The sequence below is a fragment of the Haliotis asinina genome, chromosome 11 (assembly GCF_037392515.1).
Source record: "Haliotis asinina isolate JCU_RB_2024 chromosome 11, JCU_Hal_asi_v2, whole genome shotgun sequence".
NCBI classification, from domain to species: Eukaryota; Metazoa; Mollusca; class Gastropoda; order Lepetellida; family Haliotidae; genus Haliotis; species Haliotis asinina.
Genome location: NC_090290.1, coordinates 52355501 through 52374707, shown reverse-complemented (window position 1 = coordinate 52374707; position 19207 = coordinate 52355501). Strand labels below are relative to the sequence as shown.

Sequence of the window (19207 nt, the reverse complement as noted above, 5' to 3'; positions counted from 1 at the left end):
ATCCAAAAAAACCCAACAATCTTGACTCTTTGAAAGCTTAAAATATAGTAATAAATTTGTACGTTTGAAACAAAAATACACAAGAACAATATATCAAAACCAACGGTAAAACAGCATTTCCTAAGTGCCTTGGTTGAACTTTCAGCTTGTGCACATGAATCTTCCGTAACATTCATTGATCAGACATGGGCATTACATACTTGAACTCTGTGAGATGAACCATGCACCCAAGCACCCAATACAGCTGACGGTAACTTCCAGACAAATGGCTGCTGTGACCTTATCTGGCATGTGGCACACTGAACACTGTCATTTTCTTTGAAATTATCCTCACATGGGTTTCAGGAGAACACATCAGAGTATGTTGGAGTCAAGATTCATTTTATGTGGAACCTGTATGCTGAAGGATACTCATGATCAGAGCAGATCAGTTCAATGATGGTGGTACAGTGGATAGACAAGAAATTGAGCCATGCTTAGTCAGCAGTCGTGTATATGTGATTATTGTACAGCAAGTTCTTGAAAGGCACACATTTGTATTCTCTATCAGGGCTATTTCTTTCTTTTGCATCATCTGAATGTTAAATCAGTATGCAGGTGGTTAGTTCCTCCTACATTTGACTTATACACTGTGACAAAACTGGAGTAATGTTGATGACATTAAACCTCAGTCACTCACTCACTCACTCACTCACTGTGTCCTGCCATGACAGAATAACTGTAGTAAAAGTGTTCGTGTTCTGAAGCTATTAGGAACATAGCATGGGACACAACTGTCTTGGTACTGGAACATAAATTCTGTGAGACTGTGTAAGTATATAACTGTTAACAGATTATGCTGAGAACATTCTGACTGCGTATCTCCTCCTGAACGTAATGGACCTGTGATGGTCCTGGGGTAGAATAGGCCTTCAGCAACCCATGCTTGCCATAAAAGGCGACAATGCTTGTTGTAAGAGGCGACTAGTGGGATCAGGTGATCTGACTTGGCTGACACATGTCATCAGTTCCCAATTGTGCAGATCAATGGCCATGTTGATCACTGGATTGTCTGGTCCAGACTCGATTATTTACAGACTGCTGCCATATAGCTGGAATATTGCTGAGTGCAGTGTAAAAAACTCACTCACTCGCGCACTCTGAACGTAATGATGGTGATGTTTAATATTTTGTATTTCAGGTGACAGGTTTGCAGTTCAGTGGAAAAATGTAGTGCTGAAGGATCAAAACGAGAGTAAGACCTTATTCAGTTACTTCTGGGAGAAGTGGAGTAACCTTGCAGTTATAGCATTAGCTCGTTCATTTTGCATTCGACTCCACACATGGGTACAATGTATAAAGCCAATTTCTGTCACGTCCATGACGTCTTTGCACTACACTGAAAAGGAGTGTAAAACCATATATCTTATAACATTTTCATCCAAGTATCCAAGTTATCTTGCTGAGTAAGTCCCCATGAGTCATGTTGATTTAATGGGTGATTAAATGGATTGGGTGGTGAGACTGTTGATTGGCATTGCACCACTACAGCATAGATCACTGCTCATAACATCAGTCACTTGATTGTATGACATGGGGCAGCTGGAGAGCTTAGTGGTTAAAGCACTCATTCGTCATGGTAAAGACCAGGCCCGATTCCCCATGTGGAATATTGCTGAAAGCTACAAAAACTAAACTTGATCAATGATCCAGACAAAGTTAAAGTCACACATTCACTCACTCGAAGAACATTTGAGTGTGGCAAACTGTTGTTTAAATGAGCACTGTTTTAATCTGTTTGCCAAGATTACTGAATCAATTAGCTCTTGTAAAATATGCTCGCTAAGAGCAAATATTTTCTCAGTAAACATTCCCTTGAAATTCGTTTAATTATGTTCATATGTTATACACTCCTAAAAGCCAGTGGAATGTATAACTGATATATTTCCTGAACCACAGTATTGTCATTGTTGGCTACATTGATGTGACTGTTAGCTTAAATGGTGTGACTGTTGGCTACATTGGTGTGACTTTTGACTTCAGTGTGACTGTTGGTTGCAGTGGCATGACTGTTGGCTACAGTGGTGTTACTGTTGCATCTAGTAGTGTGTGTGTTGGCTTAAATGATGTGACTGTTGGCTACAGTTGTATGTTTGTTAGCTACAGTGGGGTGATTATTGGCTTAAGTGGTGTGACTGTTGGCTACAGTTGTGTGTTTCTTGGTTACATTGGTGTGGCTGTTGACTTCAGTGGTGTGACTGTTGACTGTTGGCTACAACTGTGTGACTGTTGGCTACAACTGTGTGACTGTTGGCTACATTGGTGTGACTGTTGACTTCAGTGGTGTGACTGTTGGCTGCAATGTTGTGACTGTTGGCTACAGAGGTGTGACTGTTGGCTACAGTGGTGTGACTGTTGGCTACAGTTGTATGTTTCTTGGGTACCATGCTGTGACTGTTGGCTTAAATGGTGTGACTGTTGGCTTAAATGGTGTGACTGTTGGCTTAAATTAATGGTTTGACTGTTGGCTACAGTTGTATGTTTCTTGGATACAGTGGTGTGACTGTTGGCTACAATATGACTATTTTTCTGATACAGTGGTGTGACTATTGGCTACATTATGACTATATTTCTGATACTGTGGTGTGGCTGTTGACTACTATATGACCATATTTCTGACACAGTGGTGTGGCTGTTAGCTACAATATGACTATATTTCTGTTCCAGCTGGAACCTTCGACTTCCAGGTTCAGCTTCATGCAGATGGCACTATAAAGTTTCTCTACAAACATGTGAGCACAGATTGATTGAAGCTCTCGTAAAATATCTTGTTACTTCACACAAAATCACTGAATTGGCTCCTTTATGCATTCTGTTAAAGATTATTCTTTTGTGTTACATTTTAAGTTTGCAATATTAAGTTAAACCAGTCTGAGTATTAGGAGCGGGAGCAAGGATCTCTACAAGGGTTCGGGATATGTTATAGTTGTAAACAAAAGTAAATGTGGATGTTTTGTTGTGAGTGAAAGCTAAAGGCTTTGAGCTCTCATCTCTTTGTAATACTGTAAGATGCATGTCATCTTATCCCAGAATTGTGTTTGATGACAACATCAATGGCTGGTTTGCCATTTCCGAATGTCTCCATGATAAAAAGGGAATATTATGTTCTGTATTATTATGCAAACAAATATTAAAAGTATTGTTAACTAAGGCTGCAGTGATTCAGTTTGATTCATCAAAAATCAATCTGACACCACTTAGTTTTGATTTTCAATAACCATTACCTCTGTTTTGATTTGATATTTGAATTTGTCTTTCTATTATTTCCACACAACCAGAACATAAATTTGACTCAAACTCAGGCAACTTCGACTGCTGAAATAAGACAAAACATGGTTGGCTGATGCCAGGCTAATTATCCAATGAGAATTTTCAGTAGATATAGTTAAGTTGGTTATTATGCTGTTTACTGCACCTCCCTGTGTGATGATATGTTTTCTTTGTTATAGTTACCAATAAGACTGTCTGCTATATCCAGTCAGAACCACCCAGTGAAGATCGGTCTGTCTGATGCCTTTTATATTGACTCCTACCTCAAAGCACAGGGTGAGAGGACATCAATTTCTGTTTTGTGTGGTGTTTAGGTGCTTATCACTGACTTATCTTAACCATATGCCATTAGTGAAATACCACCATGAATTCTGCTGCAAATTTAAAATAGAAAGGACCAAACATCTTAAGCAATATATTCACAAAACTCAAACTGTCTACTATTTTTTAGTTTAATATCAATTCCAATACATTCTGGGAAATGTATTTTCTCAAATTTGAGTGAAAACTCTAACTTATGTCAAAACTCACATTTAAGTTTGTTTTGAGAAATTGGGGCCTGGGATTTTCGAAGCTCTGTTAGCGCTAAGATAGTCGTAAGTCCCATACATTAGTATTGCCTTACAACTGTCTTAGAGCTTCGAATATCTAGTCTTTGGTCTTTAGGAGCTGGCACAGGGTGATCTGACAGAAATACTGTTCAAGTTAACTATTTACTAATGGTCTTGGGGCACACGTCTTCAGTACCACTGTTGCCTCCCTTTACAGTGCCAGGATCTGATAATTGTGAACCCAAGAATGATGTCAAAAGCATTGGATATAATCATTTGTCTGTGCTCAATTCATTAGAAAGGAAAGATAGCTTTACAGTATTTTTTAATTCAATATCCCGTTTCTGCTTGTGATCTTTTCTGTTGTTTTGTTTGTATGGCATGGTAGCAATGTACTTGTTTCACAGAGATAAAATGTCAATATTTGTGTTTCAGGTATACGGCGTAGAACAATCTTCGAGTATCACCGTGTGTCCTTCCACCCAGACCAGGTGGAGCAGGGAACAGTGATCATCATAAAGCCACTGCCAAGTAACTACCTGTTTCACTCCAGTACATACAAGGCCCAGTATATGGTCCCGTGTCCACAGAACTCCAGGGCAGAATAGGTCCCTGAGACTTCTTGTTACTCGACCAGTGGGGGAAAACATGGAAGAATAGCCAATAACCTCCTCCTCCTCTGTCTCTCTCCTCTCTCTCCCCTTGTTACTCGACCAGTGGAGAAATTAATGCCACATAGGTCCCAAATACTTCTTGCTCCTTGACCTGTGGGGATAACAGAAGAGAATAGGTCCATAGTACTCCTTACTGCTAGACGGGGGGTAGCAGGGCAAATTAGGTCCGTAACACTCCTTGCTACTTTACCTGGGGAATAAACAAGGTAGAATAGGTCCATAATTCTCCTTACTGCTTGATCTACGGGGATAACAGGGCTGAATAGATCCTCAGTACCTTTTAATACTTGACTCGTGAAGATATTAGGGTATCCTGTCTGGGTAACTTCATGTGGTCTTGTTTCTTCAAGAATGAATCCCCTATTCTCTTTTTACTAAGTACAATAAGCAGCCAGTCATGTCTATGTGTGCATGTCATGCATGTTTGAATGAGATATTAAGTGCAACGTCACCTCACCTCGGGAATAGATCCCACTGTACGCAGTAATGGGACCAGGGGATCATTTCACAAAGTGATCATGGCGCTAAGGTGATTGTAACTCCAATACTTTTTATATAGATTTACGACAGTTGTGGCGCTACGACTGCTGAATAAAACTGGACCCAAGTACTTAATCATAACAGAAGGAACAAAATGCACAATCAGCATAGCTTACACACAATGCCTGCAGCCTCTTTTTTATTGCTAAGCAATATTCTAATGAATGTTCCAGCATGCAACATTATCTCGGACTGCAGGAAGTGTGTGAATCCCGACTCGGAACGAATGAAATTTAACTGCAAGTGGTGTAGTTCGCTGGGACGTTGTTCAGACGGAATAGACTGGCACCGTGCAGAGTGGCTCAACAGCGGATGCTCCAAGCTGGTAGGAACTAAATGCACCCCTACAGGAACACCTTGTTTTATCAGTACTGTGAAAATATTGTTCAGGACTTAGACACACTCACATTCACAAAACCCAAGTCTACAGTGAGTGGAGAAGTGCAGTGTACTTCCTGTAGGGCTAACTGTCCACTTTTTTTAAACACCACATGAACTGGTACGTCAGTGATTCCAGCTGCCACACACACCGAAGGGAGGGGTTTGATTCCCCATTTATCAGGTGTTTGTCTTTTCTCTCCTCTCCTCTTTGTCTACACCTCCACTTTCCTGATCCCTGATCCCTCCAACTTCTTCCTTCCTCTTCCCCTTTCCGTTTGTCCCCTTCTCTCTCTCCCTTTCTCTCTCCCTTCCCCTTCTGACCCGTGACGGTCCCGGGGAAGAATAGGCCTTCAGCAACCCATGCTTGCCACAAAAGGCGACTATGCTTGTCGTAAGAGGCGACTAACGGGATCGAGTGGTCAGGCTCGCTGACTTGGTTGACACATGTCATTGGTTCCCAATTGCGCAGATCGATGCTCATGTTGTTGATCACTGGATTGTCTGGTCCAGACTCGATTATTTACAGACCGCCGCCATATAGCTGTAATATTGCTAAGTGCGGCGTAAAACTAAACTCACTCACTCACCCTTCCCCTTCTTCTTCTTCTTCTTCTTCTTCTTCTTCTTCTTCTTCTTCTTCTTCTTTGCTGCCCCGCTTCTCCCCAACTGTAACAATCTTAGGGTGGTCTGCCAGACTGGAGTACTTGCAGACAATATCATGTGGCTCTAAGTTACATGTATTTTACCATGATGACTTTTGTGGCTTGATTTGATGACAGTAGACTTGCAAATTGCAAGCATTTCAGAATTTTTTCAAAATCATTGTCATGAATATTTTGTCCATTCTGTCAGTATATGGATTTCAGTCTTTTTACTTATCAAATGACCGAATTGCTCTTGCTATGTTTTACTGGCATTGTTTCACAGGCCACCGTATTTGTCGAACTTGTTAACATGTCTGCATGACAACCTAGCCCTTCTGTGAGATAACTCGCTTTCAGTATATCCTTGCAACATTATACCACAAAACAATGTAACTTCTTTACTTTCACTAACATTCTTGTCACTAAAAGGCACAGTGGAGTAGCCTAGTGGTTAAAGCGTTTGGTCATCATGCGGAAGACCCTGGTTCAAAACCCCACATGGGTACAATGTGTGAAGTCCATTTCTGGTGTCCCCCTCGCCATGATGTTGCTAATAGCAGTGTAAAGCTGTACTCACTCACTCGCTCACAACAAACCCTCTGACCCAGTCCAGATACTTGACATCAATAGAGGTAGGGTCTCTTTGAGGAATGGTCCTGCATAGGTCAACAGATTTAAATACTGGTAGGTTTCAGATCATGCCTCTAGTAAATGTATTCGAGTTAGAGGAGACCAACTCCATGTAAGCGTATATAATATCAGTACTGACCACAAACTTTGGTAATGGAAACAAACTGAATTACTAGAATCTTGACAAGAAGTTGATCACCATTGCCATGGTAACCTGTTACTGGAAGGAAGTGTTTCCGCAATGAATTCTTGACAATGCAGTTTTGACATGGAGGGGTAGTTACCGGTAGACAAGCCAAGCACCTGTCATGTCCAATCCCAACTGGGTACATTTGATTTTCAACAACCATTGCTTGTCGGAAGAGGTGACTAACAGGATTGGACAGTCATGCTCACTGACTTGGTTGATACATGTCATCGTATGCCATTTGCATAGATTGATGCTTATACTGTTGATCATCGGTTTGTCTGTACCAGATGTGATTATTTACAGAATGCCACCATGTAGCTGCAATATTGTTGAGTGAGGCTTAAAAACCAACCGAGCCAACATCTTTTTTCTTCTTCTTCTCCTTTTTTTTTATAAATTTCTGAACAGAAAAGAAAGGGCCTTATGTTTGGGCAACTAATCATTTTCCAATTGTCATTCTCTTATTGCTCCATTGCAGTTTTCCCAGTCTCGGGTATGTTTAACCAATCCCAGCATGCATGTAGTGTTGATGTCTGTGACAGTATATTCAGTTTCGTTAGAGACATGGGGACTTCCATGTCTTGTGGACATAAGAACCAAACCATTCTCTCATTGGTAAGGACTTGTAGAAGAGACAGTACTGGAGCATGATGACTATATCACATTGCATCCTGTGTGATGCCTGTGTTTAATATAGAAACAAGGCTATGAAATTAGTGAAGTATTGTGCAGCAGCTTTCATGATACTTCGTACCATTTGTAGAGTAAATTGAAGTCCAAATTCTGCTATAATTTATAGTTTGAATGAACGAATTTTCATCAAGGCGATTACCAGTGAGAGAAATGGTCAGGCTAGTTTGTGTACATAGTGCACACTTTATTTAATGCAATGTTTCAATTCGTTTTCATTACTTTTTTTTGCTTTCATTTTAGACTACTGCTGTTTTGTTTGGGTCATTATTCAGTTCTTCATTAATGGGTGCAGGTTCGAAGATTACGTGCATAGTATTGATGTCTTTTGGAAAGTTGCTTTAGAATTTGCCAAGTTAAGTTAACACAACTTCACTCAAAGAGGGAAATATTTTCATCAATGTGAGATGCATCAGATAATTTGCTGTTTATACTCTATTACTTATGAATCGATTTGATTGTGATAGCACGTCCAGAACAATATATCATTATATATTTTTACAAACAATCACAGATGTATAAGTAGCAGTCTTTACTCCATGTGTACACGTAAATTATCCCCCTCTTTCTCTAACAATCTCCATGCTGAATCTTACCCTATAATTAATTATTATAATCTTACCCTTACCTGCCCAAAGCAAGCATTGTCCTCAGAGCCAGTGAACTTTATTGCCTTATTCCTGGAAATATTCCCTGAAGAATTGTTGCTCTGTGTACATCAGTACAAGTGTCCAATGAAGAGGTCATGATCCATCTAAAACCCAGTTACGTTTCAAGGTTTGCCAGAACCAAATCTGTGCTTGTGGGTTATAAATGTCTCGGACAGTGATCATGTTTCCCACACACTGAGATGACACATCATCGTATAATTGTTAAAACCAGTGTAAAACAAACTTGCTCACTCACTACCTCATGTGGCATTGTATTCATAAGAGAGTCATCTTACTTTGGGACAAAAATGGGATTTTCTCAAAAATTGACTAACTGGAAACTTCTTCCTGGGTAAAGTACAGATTCTAATCCTTTTGGGGATTAAGTGTGTTCCAGAAATGAAACCCACACGGTAGTGTTAGGCACACAAAGTCAGCAATGCCTTCTTGTCTTGAAGTCTTGGCCAGGTGATGTGCAAGTCATACTGACAGATCATTGTCATTGGTTCAAGCCAAGAAAATATGATAATATTGATAAGAATCTTACTTTTATTTTGCTCGTTTATCCATGCACATTGCACGTTCAAAGTACTGATGTATTATCCCCAGTCAACTAGTACAGAACACTCCCTGTGGAGAATGCAACCGGTTGTCTGTCAGATGCTCAAATATCAAATTCTGACTACCATCGTATCAAACCATGTTCCAAATATACTGCTGGTGCTTCGTTGTGGGACAGAGCTAAAGATGTACAAACTCTCCAGAGACAAGCTGTCAGACATTGGCACCCATCGGAGTATGAGATGGCAGAGTGACAACTGTTTGATTCGCCAGTTCTGTAACTCTCACCTATATTCCACGTGGGATGTTTGATTCGCTTGTTCAGTAGTACACCCCTATATTCCATGTTGGATGGTAGGATAAAAATGATTCTGCCAAACGTTCACTCTAAATATTTTTATCCCCCTGGCATGTAATGCGGGGGGATATAGTCAACGCCGTGTCTGTCTGTCCGTTCATCTGTCCGTCCATAATCATTTTGTTTCTGGAGCATAACTCAGAAACCGTTCAATATTTTTAGACCAAACTTGATAGATATAGTAACCTCAGCCTATGGTTGTGCCTTTTGCTATTTACAGATTTTTGGCATTTATATTTTTTTTGTTTTTCCATGGAACATTTTGGTGTTAGTTGGGGTGGGCTTCGTTTCCAGAGCAGAATTCAAAAACCGTTCAATATTTTTCTGCAAAACTTGGTAGATATATCAGTCTAAACCTATAGTGGTGCCTTTTGGTATTTACAGGTTTTTGTGATTTATTATTTTCTTGGTTTCCATGGAAATGTTTCAGACATAGTCTGAAAAGTGAGAGGTGTGTTTCGTTTCCTTAGCAGAACTCAAAAACATCTTAATATCTGTCTGTAAAACTTGTCAGATATGTGTTGCAGACCTCAAAGTGGTGCCTTTTGCTCTCTACAGGTTTTTGTGATTCATTATTTTCTTGGTTTCCATGGAAACGTTTCAGACTTAGTCTCAAAATGGAGGGGTGGGCTTCGTTTCCGGAGCAGAACTCGAAAACCATTCAATGTTTTTCTGCAAAACTTGGTAAATATATCAATCAGAACCTATAGTGGTGCCTTTTGTTATGTACAAGTTCTTGCGATTTATTATTTTCTTGGTTTCCATGGAAATGTTTTGGACTTTGTCTGAAAAGTGAGAGGTGTGTTTCATTTCCAGTGCAGAACTCAAAAACTTCTAAATATCTGTTAGTAAAGCTTTCTAGATATGTATGGCAGACCCCAAAGTGGTGCCTTTTGGTTTTTAAAGGTTTTTGTGATGTATTATTTTCTTGGTTTCCATGGAAACATTTTAGAATTAGTCTCAAAATGGAGGGATGGGCTTCGTTTCCAGAGCACAACTCAAAATCCATTTCATATCTGTCAACAGATCTTGGCAGATATATGACATTGTGACTTTGTTGGTTATAGATACATGACATTTATAATTTTCATGAATTCCATGGAAACAATTCAAACTTAGTGGAAAAAAACAATGAGTAACTCTCAGATTATTTGTCCTTTCAAACATGTGGGGGTCGGGGGATATGTCATCTTCTGATAACTCTTGTTTTATTTCTTAGTTTCTCTTTTTCCATGGAAACAAGTCAGACTTTGTCTCAAAAGTGAGAGGTGTGTTTCGTTTCTGGAGCACATCTCAAAAAGTTCCTAGTATCTCTGAGCAAAACTTGGTAGATATACGTGGCAGACCCCAACGTGGTGCCTTTTGCTATTTTCAGGTTTTTGTGATCTATCAATTTTCTAGTTTCCGTAGAAACGATTCTGACTCTCAAAATGGAGGGATAGGCTTCGTTTATAGAGCACAACTTGAAAACCATTTTGTATCTTTCAGCAGATCTTGGCAGATATATGAGACAGATCTTGAAGTGGTGCCTTTTGCTGTTTACAGATATATGGCATTTATGTTTTTCATGACTTCCATGGAAACGATTCAAACTTAATCTAAGAAAACATCAAGTTACTGTAAGATGATTTGTCCTTTCAAATATGTGGGAGCCTGGGGGATATGTCATCTTCTGATGACTCTTATCTTAAAACTGGAAATTCTTTTAAAAAGTTAATACCCATCTTAGTCAGAAGTGCCAATTTTTGCCTCAGTGTTTGGCCAAAATACTAACTGGTCTTAAATAGGGTTGGTATCTCTGCTGTTCAGAAAAGTGTTGAACCTACCTCACTCTCTCACCTGTCACCTTACTTAACCATACACTCTATACACAATTGCTGTACCTCAGTGACAGGTTGTAGTGACACCCTCTCTTTTAACTGTAGTCTCACTAATTAACAATAGCGTTTTTTCCACCCAGATAACATGGATCCTTTCTTGATGACCAATAATGATTCCACTGTATACACAATGATTGTATTGATACTTAGTGCTAAAATGGATAGATTTGATGGTTTGAGTAAGACTTCAAGAACTATCTACAACTCTTGCCACAAGTCCGAGGAGGAGTTCAGTAAACTTCCATTCAGTAGTCAGCTCTGTCCATGTGTCATCATCAGCATCTGTGAAAAAGCGGGAAAACATGTATTGGTGAATGTGGCATGAAACATGCAGGACAGTGATTGTGTTGGTGCTTACCAACATAGATCTATAGCTGTGTCATTTCTCAATATTTTAACCCACTTGGGTGTTTTACTCAAGAATTTGAAGAATGAACTTCATCATGTTCTTCCCCTGTATGTTCCAACACAGAAAAACGTTTCTGTCTGTTATTTTTGCCATGTGCTTTTAGTTTTTAGGCAACCCTGTGCAGTGACTAATGATGTCAACTGTGATGTCCGTCATGAGTGATCCACAAATAGTTCATAAATACGTTAAAAATCAGGTCTATAGAATAAAACATGAACGTAAATAATGGTGCTTTAACAAGGAAATGTAACTTGATTGTAGGCATTTAATAGTACAGCCCAGTGTGATGCAACTACTACAACAACAACTGCATCTCCCACTACAACTACTACAACAACAACAACTACTCCTACAACAACTACTACTCCTACAACAACTTCTACAACTCCTGCTCCAACAACCACTACCACTACTACCACTGCTACTACTGTCCCTTCATCTACTTCATCATCAACCATTATTAGTGACAGAAGTTCGGATTGTGGTGGGGTGAGCGGATCAAGCATGCAGACTGAGATTGATACTGGTTGCATTACAACTAGTCCTGCTAGTAACAATATCCTAGACAACTCACCATCAACTAACCCTGTGAAAAATACTGCTACACAGATAACTACTAACATGGATGGGAAAACTGCTAGTGGTTTTGTTTCAAGAGCTGCCACTGCTTCTGCTTTGGGAAATACTGCTGATATGACAACTACTAATACTGCTGCTTCATATGATAAAATTTCACAAAATGACCGACCGTTGGTGTTAACGACAGTTTCCACAAAAATAATATCCACCTTGCATGAAAGCACTGAGAAAGGGAAATCGACCAACATCAGAGTCTTACACTCACTTGTACTTACAACACCAAGAACAAAGATCGGTGACAAGAATGCCCGCTATCATGTTGTTGATGGCGACACAGCTTCCAGACAGTCTGGCATCACAGGATCAGCATCAAATATCTTGGAGGGTTTCGTGTGTGACGTAAATGACTTTGTTTCTCTTAGTGTCGTACATGTGAAATCTGCCTCAGTTGACTGTTTCAAACACACACACTGACTGTTAAAACAAGGTGGACAGACAGACAGACAGACAGAATAAGGTTACATTCCTACATTGTTAGCTGAACACATTGATCAAGACTAAAACCAGGTTCTTACAAATATGCAGCTGAATTTATTATTACTCCGAAGTAAATATTTGTCCAATTGAAAGAATAGGAAATAGAGGATAAGAACTAGGCTCTAAGGGACTGTGCATTAGATATGGCTTGTTATACATTACTTAGTTGATAATGCATGGCTTTGATTAGTTGTCATAAATATCTGTCCCCTTGTTTGATGCACTACTGCATATACTGTTTCTCTTTGAAATATCTGTTGCTGTGTAAACATGTATGTGTAGATGGCTTTATTGTGGCATCTTTCTGGCCTGCTGTACTCCTTCACAACAGTTTAGACATTGCATAAAACACAACCGTGTGTGGCATCATCATCTCAAATGTTGATGAATGAATGCAAAGTAATTTGTATAATTAGTCAAATTTCAAAGTTTTTAGAGACTATTACAGCTCTTTGTCAGACCAATGACCCTTCATCCTTCGAACAAGAGGTTTCTACTGTCAAAGCTGCCCAAAGAGAAAAATCATTTTTATTTGGCAAGTCTGTTGTCCTGAAAAGGTTCCATATTTATTCACTTTGGACCTAAGGAGTGAATGAAAAGGACATATAATTGTTTGCCATACTGCGCTTACCTCAATCTCCAATTGTTCCTCTTCACTTCTTTGTGTCCTGATATTTTGAGTTGTTGTTGTCGTTGTTGCAGCACATGGGTGTAGCTATTTCTGCCTGTTTGTTGTTTTCAGCAGATTGCTTTCACTTGTCTTCTTTCATTTACATGTGTACCTCTCAAAATAATTTAGGGGATTCCCACACTTTTCATTTGACGTCATGCTAGAGTAGCTTTAGTGTTTTCATATGATGTGATGTCCTTCTTTCGACACAGACAGCCTGAAGAAATGTCTTTTTGGATCAGTGTATAGGGACATAAGCTATACCGGACACCAAGTTATCCTGGGTATTTTCCTTTGAGCTCGTCACTGAGATACAGTTCATTGTAATGTGACATGGAATTGATCTTTCCCCTCTCCTTGGATCAGTTCACACATGACTTAACCCAGTCAAGCTTATGTCCAGTGCAAGAATCAGTATGACTGAAGCCAGACCTTTGTCTGTGGTGGCCCAGAGGCCCAGGTGCACAATCAGCTGGTGATGCATCCCATACGCCAATAATCATGGGTTCAAATCCCACACATGGTACTTTTTTCTTTTAGCACCATTCTGTTCATAGTTTGTGTGACTGCCTGAGAGTGAGGTATCGTAGTCGTCAAGTCCAGGTGTCATGGCCTCGGAAGGTGTCGATGGCATTGACGGCCGTCTTTCTGTGACCAGATATCCATTTAGTGAAACAGTGTTCTAGTGTTATGAACAATGTTCTGGTCCAAACCTAGAGGCGACTAATAGTCGGCTGGTCAAGGTAGCTGACTTGGTTGATACATGTCACCCCAACTGCAATCAATGCTCATGCTATTGATCAGTGAATTGGCTGGTCCAGACCCAATTATTTACAGACTGACACGATATAGCTGAAATATTGCTGAGTGAGGCATAAAACTAAACTCAATCATTATGTTTTAAACACTGACATACCAAGATGTATGAAACCAATCAAAATTGAGGTACAGTCTACATGAATTTTGTTGTGGATTTTTAAAGAGAGTAAATGCTGAGTACACAGTTGATATTCAAATATCAAAAAAACTAAAATATTTTGTGTCCATTTTTTTCTGTTTTAAGTGAAAAACTTGTTTGTCTAAATAAGTCACATAGTGTGTTGCCTTGAAGCTCTCTAATCAAGTTTCTTTTGTGTACATATTTTGAAAAAATACATTTGTGAAATCGGACAAACCTTTGAAGACAACACATGTCCATATCCGGCGTCTCTTGTAGTCAGCTTACCCTGTTCTCTGCCTGTCTTTCTCTACAACATTTATCGTTTAGACTAAATATTCCAAGCAGTTAAGCAATGTACTGGATGACAACCTCTTCCAGTACAGAGGACATTTGATTGTACATGCTTGTCAGTAGGTCTGCATTGTCACTTTCTGAATGTTTAGTTTGCAGTCTTAGACTGGTGGCATGCAGTGTGTGAAATTGCTGCTTGCCCTCCAGCATGTGGCTAGCAAACTGGTCAGGCGGCTGAAGGTTCCGAAATGTCCCTGACACTACTTATTACAGAAATTTGAACATGAATTTTTCATTTACACCTCAAAGTTGATAAAAGAAATATTTCCTCCCATTTGATCCATCAAAAATAAAAATATTGTTTTTATATTGGTATTGAATCAATAACAGGATTAGGGCTTTCTTTTCTCATCTTGTCCTAGTGCCTGTTGTGGGTGTAACATTGTGTATACAAGACCTGTTTTGATTTGGTCAAGTTGTTTTTATGAAGTTTGACTGTCGATTGTCAAACATTGTTTGGACCAGAAATAAACTCTTGCATTTTCAAGTTTCAAGACAAGAAGTTTCAGACTGTTTAATAACTTAGGAGGTTAGCTAACCCTGATAATCTTGAGAATATTTCGCACACTGATTGTGTGTATTCCTAGAAATTGTTTCACTGCTGCTGTATAACTTCTGAAGATGAAGTGTGTTATTTGAAGACCAAATTTATATTTTACTGAAGCAAGAGGAATGGTGTTTTCCATATTTCATTTTGTCTGACAGAATAATCATTTGTGGTGGGAATTATTTCTTTTTGTTCTCTTTATGTTAGCATATTTCTGTTTATGTTTATATTGCTTGTAAATTGCTTTGTATATTCAAAGAGATTATTTTACTGAAAGCCATCTGAGACTGAGAATCTCTGCTTCTGTTTATATACTCCCTTAACTTTGATATACTTTCAGCACACTTGACATTAGCGTCTAGTAATTAATCTGTTTTGACAATTAATGTATTGTCATACATAAGATTATGATTTCGATGTTTTATTAATGGCTCACATGTTTAACTGTACCACTACTATTGCTTATTATCCTAACAATTGCATCTTTTAAGTATCACAACACACCTATCTGGATGAAGGTCTGACAACACCTAGTGTAGATATCTGTACTGATGTTTGTTGTCAACCGGTGAAGGTCCAAGTTAGAATGTATTGGCTTCATTAGTTTGAGATTTAACTCTCTATTGTGAAGATCAAGGCTAGGATTGGTGACCAGCAACTTGTGCTTGTCCCAAGAAACGAGTAGATGCTCCACCTCGCCAACTCGGTTGCCACTGTTGTTGTAAAGCTGGAATATTGCATACAAATCAAAGTTTGTTGCCAGAATGCAGACATCAAGTGTAAAGATGTGAATGTTTCACTCCTTCCAACCTTGGCTAAAGAAGCATTGATGCTGACTAATTCAAAAGTCACATGGTCTCATGGTGTTGTTGTCAGATGTTCACACAGATAGGTGTCAGATTCCAGTAAATGATCAGATATTAATGAGATTTGTCTTGTATAGTTTGGACATGAGAGATGAACCACATGTAAATGCAGTCTGTCATACTAGTAATCACAGCACCAATTTGAAAATGAAAAACTTGTTCAGTAACTGATCAGTTTTATAACCTTGGATGATTAGTTACTTGGCATGTTGGTAACATAAGGTGATGTTTTTAAGCCTGAATGGTTTTGGTTTTTCTCCACAGAATAACACTGAAGGACTGTGCAAGGTGAATGACAGTAAGTGTCCTTTGTGTTTCGCTTTCTCGGAGCTGCAGCCTGTGATCTCCAGTCCATGATTGTTCTAACAGTCCACTGCTTGTCATATTGAATCAGACCCTTGAAGGTCCGGGGTAGAATAGATCTTCAGCAACCCATGCTTGCCATAAAAGGTGACTATGCTTGTTGTAAGAGGATCGGGTGGTCAGACTCGCTGACTTGCTTGACACATATCAAGTTTGCAGATTGATGCTCATGTTGTTGAACACTGGATTGTCTGATCCAGACTCGATTATTTACAGACCACCGCCATATAGCTGGAATATTGCTGAGTAAAACGTAACTCAACTCAGCTGGTGTAAAACTCAGTCACTCACTCAAATTTACTCTTGGGATCAGATGCCTGCTGACATGGTTGATGCTTGTTATTGTATCCCACTCACTGGATTTTGTCATCAGGCAGGGGCCTATACACTGCGCATCTGGGTAGAATATGCAGAGAAAATTTCAAGTTAATCACTGAAAGAATAATTGTTGTGTACCCATTATGCATTTGAAATGTTAAGTACGCCAAAAGTTTGAAACATATGTTTACAGAATATATCTATAAAAATTGCTTGCTTGCATATCAAGATATTGATTGCTATCAACATATTGTTGAACTGTTAGTATAGGATTAGGGATATTTGTATGAAATCATGTAATATACATCCCAGCAAAAGCTTAGACTTACTTAAAACACTCACTATATGTCACGTGTGTGTGTATATGTTATATGGTTACATCAAAGATTGATTTCTCCACTAACTTAGGGGAACCAACTTGCAACCCTATGCCGATGACTTACATGAGATTGTGCTGAAAAGCATGTGCAAACATCGTGCATGTGAACTGCTGCATTTTTGTGTAAAGTTTTGTTCAGAATTCACCACTGAAACTCATTGAACACATACTGAACTCATCCTTTCTAAAATATGACAATTATCCTGTCAGTGTTACGAACCTTTTTTGCAATACATCAGTTCATGTGTAAACAGCACCTTTGAACAGCATGGAATATTTTGCCAAATGTAGCTTAGAACAAATGTTTTAGTAACTGGCTATCTTACACATGTCTGTCTAAACATGTGATGGGGAAGCATATGCAAGTTGGTTTTGATTAGGTATGACATAAGCTGTACCTGCCTGTTTGTAAACTTACTCAGTGACATATATGTAGGTCAGTAAAATCACTGAAATACACACATATTTGAAAGTAGTGGGTAACAAGAAATGAAATAACCACTCAACGTTGATAACACTCACTCCCAGATATTACAGTGATGGAGTACCCACTGGAGCAGAACCTTATCTGGAGCTCTGGTCATGCCTTGATTATTACAGACCTCTGTCATATAGCAGAAATACTGCTAAGTACAGCTTCAAATGCCAAATGAAAACAAATCATGCTTGCATGTTTCTGTCAGGAAAGCAATCTTCCAATGCCAAATCTCCTGTTCTCATGAATGATTGAACTAGAGAAATGAAGAGTGCCTGTGTTGACTTGCGTCAGGCAGGTTCTTTTGGCTGACAAGACAATATTGTGTCCCTGTTCTGTTGGTTTGGCCCAAAAAGACATGATGACACTGATTTGTGTTTTCTCTTTTGAGACAGTGCAATTGCATGATATAAACTATCTTCATAGTTTGGTTTCTGTTATCAGAAAACCCCTTTCACAGACGCGTGACTGACTCAGTCAACAAACCAGGAAGGTGCATCTGCAGAGGTGACCATGTGCAGGTTGCGTGGTTACTTTTGGGACTGCATGTTAGAATTACCTTCCCTTGTTTATAAATCCAGGTTTGGGAAACCCTAATACAGGGTATATGAATGGCCGAACACTTAAACCTTTGGGTGGGACAGATGAGAAGTTTTGTTGGATTCTTGTTCCAGTGTAGTTTCTATTGATGATTGATAGTAGGATATGTATTGGCTAACTAGACTGATGGTCAGTTTTCTACTTTGAAGAATATCATTCACAAGTTGACCTTTACCTTGTGAGCTAGTGGTTGAAGCAATGTACAGAGCCAAGCAGCCCAACTGTAAGGAAATCTGATGTCAGTCAGTTATGGAAGGGTGAAGATGATTTGTTGTTTGTTTCAGAATTTCCTGTTGGAGCAGTTGTGGCCATCGTGGTCCTCCTGTTGGTGGTCATTGTGGGTGTCGGAGTGTGGGTGTTCTACGCTTACACACATCCTACTTCAGCGTCAGGCATGTGGCTTATGGAGGTGAGTTTGTGCTGTCACAGAATAAGTTGGAGGTGTGAATCATTAGAGTGGGAGCACTGGTATGAGCGTTGTGTTGACATAAAGTATAAGAAAGTTGGCATAGTCATGGTAGTAGTTATTCAACTTCTGCATGCAGTTTTGCGATACTGATTCTTGTACCTTGAGTCACTGTTCTGGCTCACGAACCATTTAGGGCTGTCATGGACTGTCACGGACTGTCACAGTTCCAGCTTATGAACCATGTAGGGCTGTCACTGTAACTTTCCTGGCTTATGAACCATGTAGGGCTGTTACTGACTGTCACAGCTTATGAACCATCTTGGTCTGTCACTGTTGTGGCTCATGAACCATCTAGGGCTGTCACTGACTGCCCCCCTTCTGGTTTACGAACCATCTAGGGTCTCACCTTTATGGCTTATGAACCATCTTGATCTGTCACTTACTGTCATCGTTCTGGCTTATGAACTGTCTTGGCCTGTCACTTACTGTCACTGTTCTGGCTCATGAACCATCTTGGTCTGTCACTGTTCTGGCTTATGACCCATCTTGTTCTGTCACTGTTTTGGCTTATGAACCATCCTGGTCCTTCACTTACTGTCATTGTTCTGGCTTATGAACCATCTTGGTCTGTCACTGTTCTGGCTTATGAACCATCCTGGTCAGTCACTGTTCTGGCTTATGAACCATCTTGACCTGTCACTTACTG

General features: G+C 39.5%; 1 protein-coding gene across 1 annotated transcript in view; it reads left to right on the top strand.

Annotated features, from left to right (window-relative positions):
• LOC137255526 (plexin domain-containing protein 2-like) overlaps positions 1 to 19207 on the top strand; it is a 38889-nt gene that overhangs the window by 11294 nt on the left and 8388 nt on the right. Inside the window, exons 7-14 of the mRNA XM_067792958.1 lie at positions 1181 to 1234; positions 2707 to 2771; positions 3489 to 3585; positions 4296 to 4391; positions 5248 to 5399; positions 7398 to 7412; positions 16222 to 16255; positions 18377 to 18501. Of these exons, the coding sequence (XP_067649059.1) occupies positions 1181 to 1234; positions 2707 to 2771; positions 3489 to 3585; positions 4296 to 4391; positions 5248 to 5399; positions 7398 to 7412; positions 16222 to 16255; positions 18377 to 18501 (638 nt within the window). The remainder of the gene's footprint in view (positions 1 to 1180; positions 1235 to 2706; positions 2772 to 3488; positions 3586 to 4295; positions 4392 to 5247; positions 5400 to 7397; positions 7413 to 16221; positions 16256 to 18376; positions 18502 to 19207) is intronic.